The sequence below is a fragment of the Oncorhynchus mykiss genome, chromosome 17, assembly GCF_057628025.1.
Source record: "Oncorhynchus mykiss isolate SJ-2025 chromosome 17, ASM5762802v1, whole genome shotgun sequence".
In the NCBI taxonomy this organism is placed as follows: Eukaryota; Metazoa; Chordata; class Actinopteri; order Salmoniformes; family Salmonidae; genus Oncorhynchus; species Oncorhynchus mykiss.
Genome location: NC_143038.1, coordinates 6,136,707 through 6,150,831, shown reverse-complemented (window position 1 = coordinate 6,150,831; position 14,125 = coordinate 6,136,707). Strand labels below are relative to the sequence as shown.

Below are 14,125 nucleotides of genomic sequence, written 5' to 3'. Positions count from 1 at the left end.
AGACAGCAGTCCAAAATACTTATTCTCCAAACTACAATATTCAAATATATTATTAGAATGCCTTAGAAGAGAATGCCTTAGCTTTTACCCCCAAATTCAGCTTAAACTCACCTGTCTCCAGTTGTTACCAGCATCAGATGAGATGAACATTCCAACGTTATTGTACGACAGATCAGACCCAATATTCCCTGTGATAAAAAAATGCAACAAAGCATTAGTTAAATATTCAAATGATGCTGAAAATGTGAAGATGGTGTCAATTACAATGAAGAATAGATGCAGAGCAGAGAAGAACAACCATTCATGCTTGGATGGATGTTGCTCAGTTTTTCTTAAGCAATGATGTAACATGTTAATCTCTGAGCATATCTCTCCACTTTGTTGATGCCTTGTGATATCTCCCATCCACTGTTCAGTGTCAGGCGTGAGTTTTGAGCTGCATCGTGTTTGTCAGGGTCACCAAACATAATATGTTGTGTCCTCAGTCTGCACTGGCCCACTTAAATAAACCGGGTGACTTTGTATCACCAAAATGTCAGTAAGGACAACATCAAAAGTGCTATAGTGTGTCTCTGGACAGATTCAGTACAATTATACAGGCTCCCAGTGGTTTAGGGATCTCACAGATCCAGTAAGAGATTAGAGTTTTGTGGTGGGGACAAACTATTGTTTTGGTGACAGAGATGAAGAAAGCAGATTCATGGATGTAGGCCATTTTTGTTGTTTTTGCTAAGATACAATATTTTCCCACACAGTTGAAGATGAGTTGTTTATAGCAGGGCTTGCATATCCCTATCAGTAATGTTAGGGATTGGATAGCCATCATAATATTCTCAATCAAATGCTATTTCAGAACTGACCTGGAAAGGATAGACAGCTATTCTCCTTTTGTACCATTACCTAAATTGAACAGATGTCTCTCTATTCAGCCAAATACATTTTCACATAAGTGGACAATAAGGTCATCTAATCTAATGTTATCTATCAAATGTTCATTCTGTATTCTCTCACCTGTGGCCACTATGATTCCCGGTGCTGAGGCCTTGGTTGATATGCTGCCTGACAGGTAGGGGTTTTCAGACGTCTGCAGTTGGAGATGGAGCGAACAGAAGGGCTGAGAAATGACAGACAGTCCATTATATTTGACGGAGCCATTATACACTGGTCAATCAAATCCCCAGTGTTACATAGAACACTACAGGGTTGATCTTTAAAGGTGCACAAAGCATATGCTTTTTATTTCAAGAGAAGGTCCTTTAGATAAGGAAAAGAAAAGCTGCCATGCGGTCTTTATTAAGCTTTCATCTCAGAAAGCCTGAAGATAGAGCCTAATAGAATCTTTTGAATTCTGAAGTCTTCCAGTGAGTTACATTTACACCAAATTCTAATGACAATGCTAACATAGGCAGTCAACAATACAAAAAACTATATTTGGTTAACAAAACAAAACATGAATCAAACTAAACACAAGTAAGACAATTTCCACAGCCTCACTCTAAAAAAAAACGTACTGCCTCTCCATAGTTCATCTTAATTGTCATTATCAGTCATTAATACAGGGAGGGACTTTACATACAATCATTAAGTCAAAGGAGAGAGGGAGAGAGAGGGAGACGGCTGCATGTGAGCGCTCACATTTGTCAACATGTTTTTTTTTTACAAAAAGATCAATTTGGAATTAGACAAACTTTGATTATTTCTCAGGGACCTATACAGGATGCTACCCTCCACAGCATAACCTTCACTCTAGATTCAAAACTCTAAACCTACAACCTAATTTTGGACAACATTTCCTGGAAGGATTATTACTACCAATGATTCATCTTTCGAAGCTATACAGAGAGTGCCCTGGCAAACAAACAGCAGAGACCATCTGCCCTGGGACTGAGACAGACCAGAAACAACTTCAATGAGCACTGAGGTGTGAAGTGAGAGGTGTCAAAGCCTTTAAGCCCAACAAATGTCAGGAGTCTCACAGGTTACCGCACCTAAATCCAGATGCCTTTGAAGCCCCCTCCCGCTCTTCAGAGATCATCCACTGGTATTTTCTACAAGAAATCTGCCTCCAGAAATGAAGGCTTCTCCCAAGTGGGTGTGACACCTACTCCCACTACCTGCTGCACTGCTGCCTGGATTCTACCTGGCGATCTGTTCACCGTCTGCCCTGGCCTGTCTCCCCTGTCTGGTACAGGTACCCCAACCTCACACGTACTGTTGGGGCAAATGACTCTGAACTTACAATGGCTAGCCCCAAGTTGTTATATTTTTTTCTTGTGCATTTTGCTATTTTTCAATTTGCCTCATGACTCCTGCATGGTTTGTTGACTGTGAACTTTCTTTTTCTTCTTTTTGCCCAACCGTGGGACAGACTATGTTTGTTCCCACACTCGGGACTCTGACTCTCTATTGGTTACACAGACTTTTGGCCTCCCGTCCTCTTCTGACCACCTCTCGCCGGCTTTCTATTCATGTTACCTGATTGAAATTGTTGTACAATATGTTCTTAGAATCAAGGGCATATACACTTGCTAAAAAAATGCAATGAGCAAGCCTTACTACATGACCTGGCCTCTGTAAATTGGAATAGAATCAGCTTGATCGCCTCTGTTGAAGACACTTGGACCTTCATTTTTGATATTTTCAGTGGTATTGTTAACAAACACGCCCCCATAAAGAAAATGAGAATTAAAAACAGGTTCAGCCCATGGTTCGACCGTGATCTTGCAGAGATACTCCACCTCAAGAATTGCATTTGGCGAAAGGCTCGGCACCCGCATACTCAGGCTGACTGGCTCTTGTTCAGGTAAATGAGAAATAAGTGCACTAAGGCTATCTGGAAGGCCAAAGTTAATTATTTTAAGGAGCAGTTCTCTCTCTGTGGGTCTGAACCCAAGAAGTTATCGGAAACAGTTCAGGACCTGCAGAATAAACCCTCCTCCTCACAGCTGCCTTGTCCCTTATTGTTGATGATGTGGTTGTTACTGACAAGAAGCACATGGCTCTTTAATCACCACTTCATTAAGTCAGGATTCCGATTTGACTCAGCCATGCCTCCTTGCCCGTCCAACATTTCCACATCTCCCACCCCAACTAATGTGACTAGCCCCGATACTCCTCCCTCTTTCTCCCCCACCCCACTACAAAGTTTCTCCCTGCAGGCAGTCACTGAGTCCAAGGTGCTAAAGGAGCTCCTTTAAACTTGACCCCAAAAACACATCCGAGTCAGATGGTTTAGACGCTTTCTATTTTTATTGTTCTACCCTATAATCGCCAAGCCCATCTCTGACCTTTTTAACCTGTCTCTCCTCTCGGGGGAGGTTCCCATCGCTTGGAAGGCAGCCAGCCATTATTTAAAGGGGGTGATCAAGCTGATCCTAACTGTTTTATAGTTATTTCTATTTTGCCCTGTTTATCAAAAGTGTTGGAAAAACTTGACAATAATCAACTGACTGGCTTTCTTGATGTCTATAGTATTCTCTCGGGTATGCAATCTGGTTTCCACTCAGGTTATGGATGTGTCACTTGCAACCTTAAAGTTCCTCAATGATGTCACTATTGCCCTTGATTCTAAGCAATGCTGTGCTGCTATTTTTATTGACTTGGACAAAGCTTTTGATACGGTAGACTATTCCATTCTTGTGGGCCGGCTAAGGAGTCATGGTGTCTCTGAAGGTCTTTGGCCTGGTTTGCTAACTACCTCTCTCCAGGAGTGCAGTGTATAAAGTTAGCTGTCTCAGCCACTGCCTGTCACCAAGGGAGCACCCCAATGCTCGATCCTAGGCCCCACGCTCTTCTCAATTTACAATAACAACATGGCTCAGGCAGTAGGATGCTATCACAGCCATTTATATGCAGATGATACAGTCTTATACTCACCTGCCCCCTCACCGGATTTTGTGTGAAACACTCGACAACAAAGCTTTCGTAGTGTCCAACAAGCTTTCTCTAACCTTAATCTTGTTCTGAACACCTCCAAAACTAAGGTCATGTGTTTTTGTTAGAAGGATGCCCCTCTCCCCACAGGTGTGATTACTACCTCTGAGGGTTTAGAGTTTGAGGTAGTCACCTCATACAAGTACTTGAGAGAATATCTCGGCACATATCAAAGCTGCAGGCTAAAGTTAAATCTAGACTTGGTTTCCTCTATCATAATTGCTCCTCTTTCAATCCAGCTGCAAAATAACCCTGATTCATATGACCATCCTACCTTTGCTAGATAGACGGAGACATAATTTATAGATCGGCAGGTAAGGGTGCTCTCATCAGATTTGCCACCAATGCTCCTTATAGAACACATCACTGCACTCTATACTCCTCTGTAAACTGGTCATCTCTGTATACCCGTCACAAGACCTACTGGTTGATGCTTATTTATAAAACCCTCTTAGGCCTTACTCCCCCCATCTGAGATATTTACTGCAGCCCTCATCCTCCACATACAACACCCGTTCCGCCAGTCACATCCTGTTAAAGGTCCCCAAAGCACACATATCCCTGGGTCACTTGTCTCTTCAGTTCACTGCAGCTAGCGACTGGAACGAGCTGCAACAAACACGCAAACTGGACAATTGTATCTCAATCTCTTCATTCAAAGAATCAGTCATGGACACTCTTACTGACAGTTGTCGCTGCTTTGTGTGATGTATTGATGTCTCTACCTTCCTGCCCTTTATGCTGTTGTCTATGCCCAATAATGTTTGTAACAAGTTTTGTGCTGCATCCATGTAGTGCTGCTGCCATGTTGTGTTGCTACCATGTTGTTGTCATGTTGTGTTGCTACCATCCTGTGTTGTCATGTGTTGCTGCCATGCTATATTGTTGTCTTAGGTCTCTCTTTCTGTAGTGTTGTGGTGTCTCTCTTGTCGTGATGTGTGTTTTGTCCTATATATATATTTTTTTTTAAATGTACCCAACCCCCGTCATTGTAAATAAGAATTTGTTCTTAACTGACTTTCCTAGTTAAAAAAAGGTTAAATAAAAAAGAAAGTAATGAAACAAGTCTCAGGGGCGAGCCGACAACAAAAGTCAATTATATCTGTTCACAGAGCCCCCCCGAAAAAAATGTGCTCTTTCATCTTTGCCAATTCATAGTATAACATTGCTGTAAGGACACCAAGGGCAATGGGATTTAACAGGGTAATCAAATAGAATCTGTAATTAAAATATCATATAAATGCACAATCGTATTCAACCTGTAGCCCACTCAGCGCACGGCGTGCAGCCCCCACAATTGCCTCCCTTGGCTTTTAAACAGTACGAACACTTACTGCTAATGTCTCACAGTTATTTTTCTACATAGTCATCCTTTACGTGAGATGAAAGGAGAGTTAGGGCACCTAAAATAATAAGAACTGTAAATGACAAGGAGTGTGTACACAGTTCATCTTGATATCATAGCTTAAATGTGATTATGTAAAGTAATTCCCTTTCAGTTAAGATGAGTAAGCAAACTCCCTTGAGTGTGTGATGTAACACAACTTGAAGGGAACTGAACACATATTCCTGGATTAAAATAAACTGTCATTGGAGATCTATTGGGTATGTTTTTTTTATCTCCTGGACTAGGCTTAATCTGGGTGTAGGAAAGCACATCAAAGAGTTCAGGCAGTCTTAGATCATGTATGATCACCACAACGATGAGCCTTCCCTGTTAGCTTCAGTATAACTCACTAGTATACAGTGGATGTCGTTGCCAGCCAGGTCTGTCGCCGGGGCCTGTAGTAACCGCCAATCACGACCCTTGTTGTAGGTGATGTAGGTCTTCACCTGGTTGTCTAGCCTCCTGTTTGCGATCAGCATGCCTTTGATACCTGCTACCTAGGGAGAAATAGAGAACAAATTCGAAAACAGACACTAAAACTAGCCAAATCCAACCACCAAAACAGATTACATGATTTTCTTAAATGTATTTTTCAAGCATTAAACAGTACCCAAAATGCCCCCTGACAGACATAGCTACGGGAAGTAGGGTGTTGAGGGTGCCGCAACAAACCAGAAAAAAATATATATATACTACTACAAATATATATACTACCCGTCAAAAGATTTAGAACATATACTCATTCAAGGGTTTTTCTTTATTTTTACTATTTTCTACATTGTAGAATAATAGTGACGACATCAAAACTATGAAATAACACATATTGAATCACGTAGTAAGAAAAAAAGTGTTAAACAAATAAAATATATTATTCAAATAGCCACCATTTGCCTTGATGACAGCTTTGCACAATCTTGGTATTCTCTCAACCAGCTTCACCTGGAATTATTTTCCAACAGTCTTGAAGGAGTTCCCACATATGCTGAGCACTTGTTGGCTGCTTTTCCTTAACTCTGCAGTCCGACTCATCCCAAACCATCTCAATTTGGTTGAAGTTGGGGGATTGTGGAAGCCAGGTCATTTGATGCAGCACTCCATCACACTCCTTCTTGGTAAAATAACTCTTACTCAGCCTGGAGGTGTGTTGGGTCACTGTCCTGTTGAAAAACAAATGATAGTCCCACTAAGCCCAAACCAGATAGGATGGTGTATTGCTGCATGCAATACTGTGGTAGCCATGCTGGTTAAGTGAGCATTGAATTCTAAATAAATCACAGTGTCACCAGCGAAGCACCCCCACACCATAACAACCTCATCCTCCATGCTGTATGGTGGGAAATAGATCATCCGTTCACACACACCGCGTCTCACAAAGACACGGCGGTTGGAACCAAAAATCACCAATTTGGACTCCAGGCCAAAGGACAAATTTTCACCAGTTTAATGTCCATTGCTCATTTTACTTGGCCCAAGCAAGTCTTTTCTTCTTATTGGTGTCCTTTAGTAGTGGTTTCTTTGCAGCAATTCAACCATGATGGCCTGATTCACACAGTCTCCTCTGAACAGTTGATGTTGAGATGTGTCTGTTACTTGAACTCTGTGCATTTAATATTAGCATTTATTTCTGCTGCAATTTCTGAGGCTGGTATCTCAAATCAAATTATCTCCTGCATTCCATATGTGCTATTTCATATTTTTGATGTCTTCACTATTATTCTATAATGTAGAAAATAGTAAAAATAAAGAAAAACCCTTGACTGAGTAGATGTTCTAAAACTTTTGACCGGTAGTGTATATATACTGTATATATATATAAAATTAGATTTTTCCACAAAAGTAGTGCACTGAGCCTTTAGTAGTCCTGTATTAGCGGACTGATATAGCTGTCTATAGCGCAGGCAAATTATAATTATATATATTGTTTTTTATTCTCACAAAAGTAGTGCACTGGGCCTTTAATAGTACTGTATTAGCTGGCTGCTATAGCTGTCTGTAGCGCAGGCAAAAATAATCCCCGCAACCCCACAGTCGACAAAAAATTCTCAGCACCCCCAAACCCCAAATATCTTGCCACGGCTATACTGACAGACGTCAGACTGGTCACAAACCAGTCTCCTTTTCCTTGAATTATCTCCCTTTAATTGCGTCCCGATCAACTGCCCACCACTGTTGTGACTGCATTACAACGCTGGACGTTAAAACTGATAAACTGTCACATCCACGAGACACCCACTCACAAAGTGAGAGAGAGCGAGAGAGAGAGAGAGAGAGAAAGTGTCATGGCTCCTTGCCTCCTTAGTCAAACTGTCTTCCTGCGATAACCCATCCAGGATGGAAGTGTGATGGGGGTAAACCTGACGACTGTGCTTTAAATAAGACCCATACTGCAGCCGACAATGAGGGCCCTCAGTTGTATCACCTTACCAGTATAAGTGGCACTAATAGGCGCCACGTTTGACATCGTCATAGAAAAATGTCCACCCGGGATGGACACGGCTAGTGAGGCAGGACGGGGCCCCTCCCTCCCCTGACCAGACTTGTCAATCACAGCGGTAATTATTTATCGTCCCCCACAGTAATATTAAATATAGACTGATGAATGCATGTGGATCCATCTACAAAGACAAAACAAACAACACAACAACTTTCAGCACAGTAGAGACTAGTATGATAAACGACCACTGAGATACCAGACTTCCCCCATTACATGCACTCGGTCTCCCTGCAGAAAGCCTTTTACAATCTCTCAATATGCATCAATGAAGCTTTCCGCAATATATTAGAAATATGGATCCACTGCTGAATCAGGGAATCAGAGGCTCCGAATAGGGGGAAATGGAGGGAGGGGTTAAGAGAGTTGTCAGAGAGCTAATACACACACTCACACAATGCTAGGCTAACAGAAAGGAGCATCATCATCATGACCATTACATTACCTAAATCATCTAGCTAACCTTCCCTCCCTCCAGCCCTCTGTCTCTTCTTCTCTCCCTCCTACTGTACCAGTCACTCATTCAAAAGCTACAGATACAGTGCCTTGCGAAAGTATTCGGCCCCCTTGAACTTTGCGACCTTTTGTCACATTTCAGGCTTCAAACATAAAGATATAAAACTGTATTTTTTTGTGAAGAATCAACAACAAGTGGGACACAATCATAAAGTGGAACGGCATTTATTGGATATTTCAAACTGTTTTAACAAATCAAAAACTGAAAAATTGGGCGTGCAAAATTATTCAGCCCCTTTACTTTCAGTGCAGCAAACTCTCTCCAGAAGTTCAGTGAGGATCTCTGAATGATCCAATGTTGACCTAAATGACTAATGATGATAAATACAATCCACTTGTGTGTAATCAAGTCTCCGTATAAATGCACCTGCACTGTGATAGTCTCAGAGGTCCGTTAAAAGCGCAGAGAGCATCATGAAGAACAAGGAACACACCAGGCAGGTCCGAGATACTGTTGTGAAGAAGTTTAATGCCGGATTTGGATACAAAAAGATTTCCCAAGCTTTAAACATCCCAAGGAGCACTGTGCAAGCGATAATATTGAAATGGAAGGAGTATCAGACCACTGCAAATCTACCAAGACCTGGCCGTCCCTCTAAACGTTCAGCTCATTCAAGGAGAAGACTGATCAGAGATGCAGCCAAGAGGCCCATGATCACTCTGGATGAACTGCAGAGATCTACAGCTGAGGTGGGAGACTCTGTCCATAGGACAACAATCAGTCGTATATTGCACAAATCTGGCCTTTATGGAAGAGTGGCAAGAAGAAAGCCATTTCTTAAAGATATCCATGAAAAGTGTTGTTTAAAGTTTGCCACAAGCCACCTGGGAGACACACCAAACATGTGGAAGAAGGTGCTCTGGTCAGATGAAACCAAAATTTAACTTTTTGGCAACAATGCAAAACGTTATGTTTGGCGTAAAAGCAACACAGCTGAACGCACCATCCCCACTGTCAAACATGGTGGTGGCAGCATCATGGTTTGGGCCTGCTTTTCTTCAGCAGGGCCAGGGAAGATGGTTAAAATTGATGGGAAGATGGATGGAGCCAAATACAGGACCATTCTGGAAGAAAACCTGATGGAGTCTGCAAAAGACCTGAGACTGGGACGGAGATTTGTCTTCCAACAAGACAATGATCCAAAACATAAAGCAAAATCTACAATGGAATGGTTCAATAATAAACATATCCAAGTGTTAGAATGGCCAAGTCAAAGTCCAGACCTGAATCCAATCGAGAATCTGTGGAAAGAACTGAAAACTGCTGTTCACAAATGCTCTCCATCCAACCTCACTGAGCTCGAGCTGTTTTGCAAGGAGGAATGGGAAAAAAATGTCAGTCTCTCGATGTGCAAAACTGATAGAGACATACCCCAAGCGACTTACAGCTGTAATCGCAGCAAAAGGTGGCGCTACAAAGTATTAACTTAAGGGGGCTGAATAATTTTGCACGCCCACTTTTTCAGTTTTTGATTTGTTAAAAAAGTTTGAAATATCCAATAAATGCCGTTCCACTTCATGATTGTGTCCCACTTGTTGTTGATTCTTCACAAAAAAATACAGTTTTATATCTTTATGTTTGAAGCCTGAAATGTGGCAAAAGGTCGCAAAGTTCAAGGGGGCCGAATACTTTCGCAAGGCACTGTATGTATAGCTCTGAGTAAGGTGGGAATCAGGTAGTTCATAATTGGGCTGTTGTTGATTTGTAGGCCTACCACTCTTAGTATTAATTGTGTTAGGCAAGTTAGGATATTCTGTAATATTCAATGTGGAAGTTCATACCTCCGGGAGATGGATTGAATCAAAAAACCTAACACTAAATGGCTGATTAACTCGACTGGGAGTTAGAGAAAAACTTTTTGATTGAGGTTGAAGATTGTCCAGATTGAATCCAACTGACACTCAAGTTACTCCCATCAGTCTAAAGTGGGAAAAATGTTGTTTTATTCAAGTGAATAAAATAATTCATTGGTGAGAGAGAAAGACTGAGAAAGAGAAAGTGAGAGAATACTGACGAAAGGCAATTCATTATTTGACAATCCAAGGAGAACAGTAAAAGCCTGTTACGTTCACTCAGTCTCTCTGTTCCCAGTTGAGCTCAAAGTACTTAGTGAATGAATCCTCACTCAAGTCTTTGAGGCCATTGGCCTTCTGAAGCCCAACACTCCAGGGTTTGTTACAACAATACTTGGGACTCCTACAAAGCACTTTGGTCAGAGTTTTATCTACAGTCTTTTTCAGAGGAACTCAGAGCAAAAGTCTGCCTCTTCAAAAAAAAAAGAATGAAGAGAAACTTTAAAGTGATACATACAGCATAACTTCAGTTTACAATAGTTTGTGACTAGAACATGCATGTATACCCAAAGGGTTAAACTAGTTAAAACAACATCATACAAAACTGGATTGGTGTAACTTTAACCAGTTTTACCCACTGGGTATGACCATTAATTTGAATACTAATTCCGTTTTTGTAAACCATCAACACACATGTTAGAAGGAACAGCAGTAGTAGTAACATTGTTAATGACTGCTGACTCTGAAGATCAGACCCATATCTCACTCCTCTGCCTCCCTCCATCACACCTGCCAGTGTCTGGGTGATAAATCGGGAATTCATCCTGAGAAAGAAGGAGAAAAAGGAGGGGGGACGATCCGCAACGAATCTTAATGACATAGAGACCTACTAACAAGGCTATAACAACCCCCCCCCCCCACACACACACACACACACACACACAAGCACGCTGACGACACCTACCTCATACAGGTCCAGCATCTGGTTGCCCCCCAGGCCACGGGTGGTCTTGACGTTCTCCATGGCCAGGGTGAAGAGGATGCCCCGGGTGTCGGAGAGGTACAGGTTGTATGTGTCGTTCTGGTTCCATTCCTGTACTGCCGCGAACACCTGGTGCTCGTCTGTGCTGACAATGTGGAGGTCCTGGTGACAGCGGATGGGATGGTTGGAGAGGTTCGAGGATTTATAAAGAGATAACTGATCTAATGGGTTGGGGTTGTAACATGCCGCCGAGTACGTGTTGGGTGTCACATGATCAGGTCTGGTGTGCGTATTGAATGTTTAACACTATAGCTGCCAATGTTCTCCACACAACATATAGTGTCTTTTAACAGCTGCAATAGAAGAGTGAGAATACACACTATGAGACTACACATCGTTGTGTAGTAGTGCAACAGATATTTTGAGAGCTAAATCCTTTTGTTGAAGGGAGAAAACAAGGGGGGAAATTGTTAGTTACTTCAAATCAAATTGGATTTGTCCCATTCTATGTATACCACAGGTGTAGACTTTACCGAGAAATGCTTACCTACGAGCCCTTTCCCAACAATGCAGAGTTGAAAAGTAAGAATAAAAAAAGTATTCAATCTGAATAATTGATCTACTGCATGAACTGTGTATCCGGAGGCATGTGTGTATCACTGTAAAAGTGAATGTTGCTTACTTTAGGCAGAGAATATTTTGGCAGTTTGATTTTGAGGAATGGATCCCTCTGGTAGGACACATAGTAGCTGGCCTGTCCTGCTGTAGTAACCTGGAACACATTGAGCCAAGACACTGAGTATTCCCTTTTTGTTCAAGTGTATAATTTGTCCATGCTACAGTACACATCACATGGATTAATTACTTGGATTAATCTAAAACCTTCATAAATGTATCGATCATTACTCATGCTGCAACCCTCACCCAAGTAAAACATGCATGACATTGTTTATGATGTAAAGATATACAGTGGGGCAAAAAAGTATTTAGTCAGCCACCATTGTGCAAGTTCTCCCACTTAAAAAGATGAGAGAGGCCTGTAATTTTCATCATAGGTACACTTCAACTATGACAGACAAAATGAGACAAAAAATCCAGAAAATCACATTGTAGGATTTGTAATTATTTTTTTTGCAAATTATGGTGGAAAATAAGTATTTGGTCACCTACAAATAAGCAAGATTTCTGGCTCTCACAGACCTGTAACTTCTTCTTAAAGAGGCTCCTCTGTCCTCCACTCGTTACCTGTATTAATGGCACCTGTTTGAACTTGTTATCAGTATAAAAGACACCTGTCCACAACCTCAAACAGTCACACTCCAAACTCCACTATGGCCAAGACCAAAGAGCTGTCAAAGGACACCAGAAACACAATTGTAGACCTGCACCAGGCTGGGAAGACTGAATCTGCAATAGGTAAGCAGCTTGGTTTGAAGAAATCAACTGTGGGAGCAATTATTAGGAAATGGAAGACATGCAAGACCACTGATAATCTCCCTCGATCTGGGGCTCCACGTAAGATCTCACCCCGTGCGGTCAAAATTATCACAAATCATGAGCAAAAATCCCAGAACCACACGGGGGGACCTAGTGAATGACCTGCAGAGAGCTGGGACCAAAGTAACAAAGCCTACCATCAGTAACACACTACGCTGCCAGGGACTCAAATCCTGCAGTGCCAGACGTGTCCTCTTGCTTAAGCCAGTACATGTCCAGGCCCGTCTGAAGTTTGCTAGAGAGCATTTGGATGATCCAGAAGAAGATTGGGAGAATGTCATATGGTCAGATGAAACCAAAATATAACTTTTTGGTAAAAACTCAACTCGTCGTGTTTGGAGGACAAAGAATGCTGAGTTGCATCCAAAGAACACCAGACCTACTGTGAAGCATGGGGGTGGAAACATCATGCTTTGGGGCTGTTTTTATGCAAAGGGACCAGGACGACTGATCCGTGTAAAGGAAAGAATGAATGGGGCCATGTATCGTGAGATTTTGAGTGAAAACCTCCTTCCATCAGCAAGGGCATTGAAGATGAAACGGGGCTGGGTCTTTCAGCATGACAATGATCCCAAACACATCGCCCGGGCAACAAAGAAGTGGCTTCGTAAGAAGCATTTAAAAGGTCCTGGAGTGGCCTAACCAGTCTCCAAATCTCAATCCCATAAACATCTTTTGGAGGAAGTTGAAAGTCCGTGTTGCTCAGCAACAGCCCCAAAACATCACTGCTCTAGAGGAGATCTGCATGGAGGAATGGGCCAAAATACCAGCAACAGTGTGTGAAAACCTTGTGAAGACTTACAGAAAATGTTTGACCTCTGTCATTGCCAACAAAGGGTATATAACAAAGTTTTTGTTAATAATAAAGTTTTGAGACAAACTTTTATTATTGACCAAACACTTATTTTCCACCATAATTTGCAAAAAAAATCATTAAAAATCCTACAATGTGATTTTTTTTTCTCATTTTGTCTGTTATGGTTGAAGTGTACCTATGATGAAAATTACAGGCCTCTCTCATCTTTTTAAGTGGGAGAACTTGCACAATTGGTGGCTGACTAAATACTTTTTTGCCCCACTGTATACTTTATTGTCAGAGAGGAACATTGAAGCATAAGGTATTTAAATGCCTATTTACAGTTGTTTCTATTGAGAAAATAACAATAAAATATCTTGGCTAGCATACAGCGGAAACTGCTCCTCTTACATCCTCTCCTGTTGTCGATGCTTTTTGTGGTTTTGGAGGTAGACTTGGGTAAATATCTGGTAAGGACAATCAATAGCCTCATTATTCTCTGTCAAGAGAAATCTTTAACTCTCCCAAGCAATGCTCAGTGGCCTGTCTTAGGAAAGTCATCCTTAATGATACCAGCGCCTTGGCAAGCAAACACTCAAGCTCTTAGCTGCTGTTAGCCTATGCAGTACAAACACCACAACTAGGGAAGAAAGTGCTAGAAACCTGTAATTAGAGCACTGAAATAGCTACTGTAAAATGAACAGTGCAGTTAGATTAACAAGAAATTAA

The 14,125-nt window shown here is 41.6% G+C and overlaps 1 protein-coding gene across 1 annotated transcript in view; it reads right to left on the bottom strand.

The window, feature by feature from the left end:
- LOC110493539 (VPS10 domain-containing receptor SorCS3) overlaps positions 1 to 14,125 on the bottom strand; it is a 226,719-nt gene that overhangs the window by 32,087 nt on the left and 180,507 nt on the right. The window contains exons 8-12 of the mRNA XM_021567877.3: positions 11,786 to 11,875; positions 11,086 to 11,265; positions 5,671 to 5,817; positions 1,012 to 1,114; positions 112 to 188 (exon numbers count right to left, since the gene is read on the bottom strand). Coding sequence (XP_021423552.3) covers positions 112 to 188; positions 1,012 to 1,114; positions 5,671 to 5,817; positions 11,086 to 11,265; positions 11,786 to 11,875 — 597 coding nt within the window. The remainder of the gene's footprint in view (positions 1 to 111; positions 189 to 1,011; positions 1,115 to 5,670; positions 5,818 to 11,085; positions 11,266 to 11,785; positions 11,876 to 14,125) is intronic.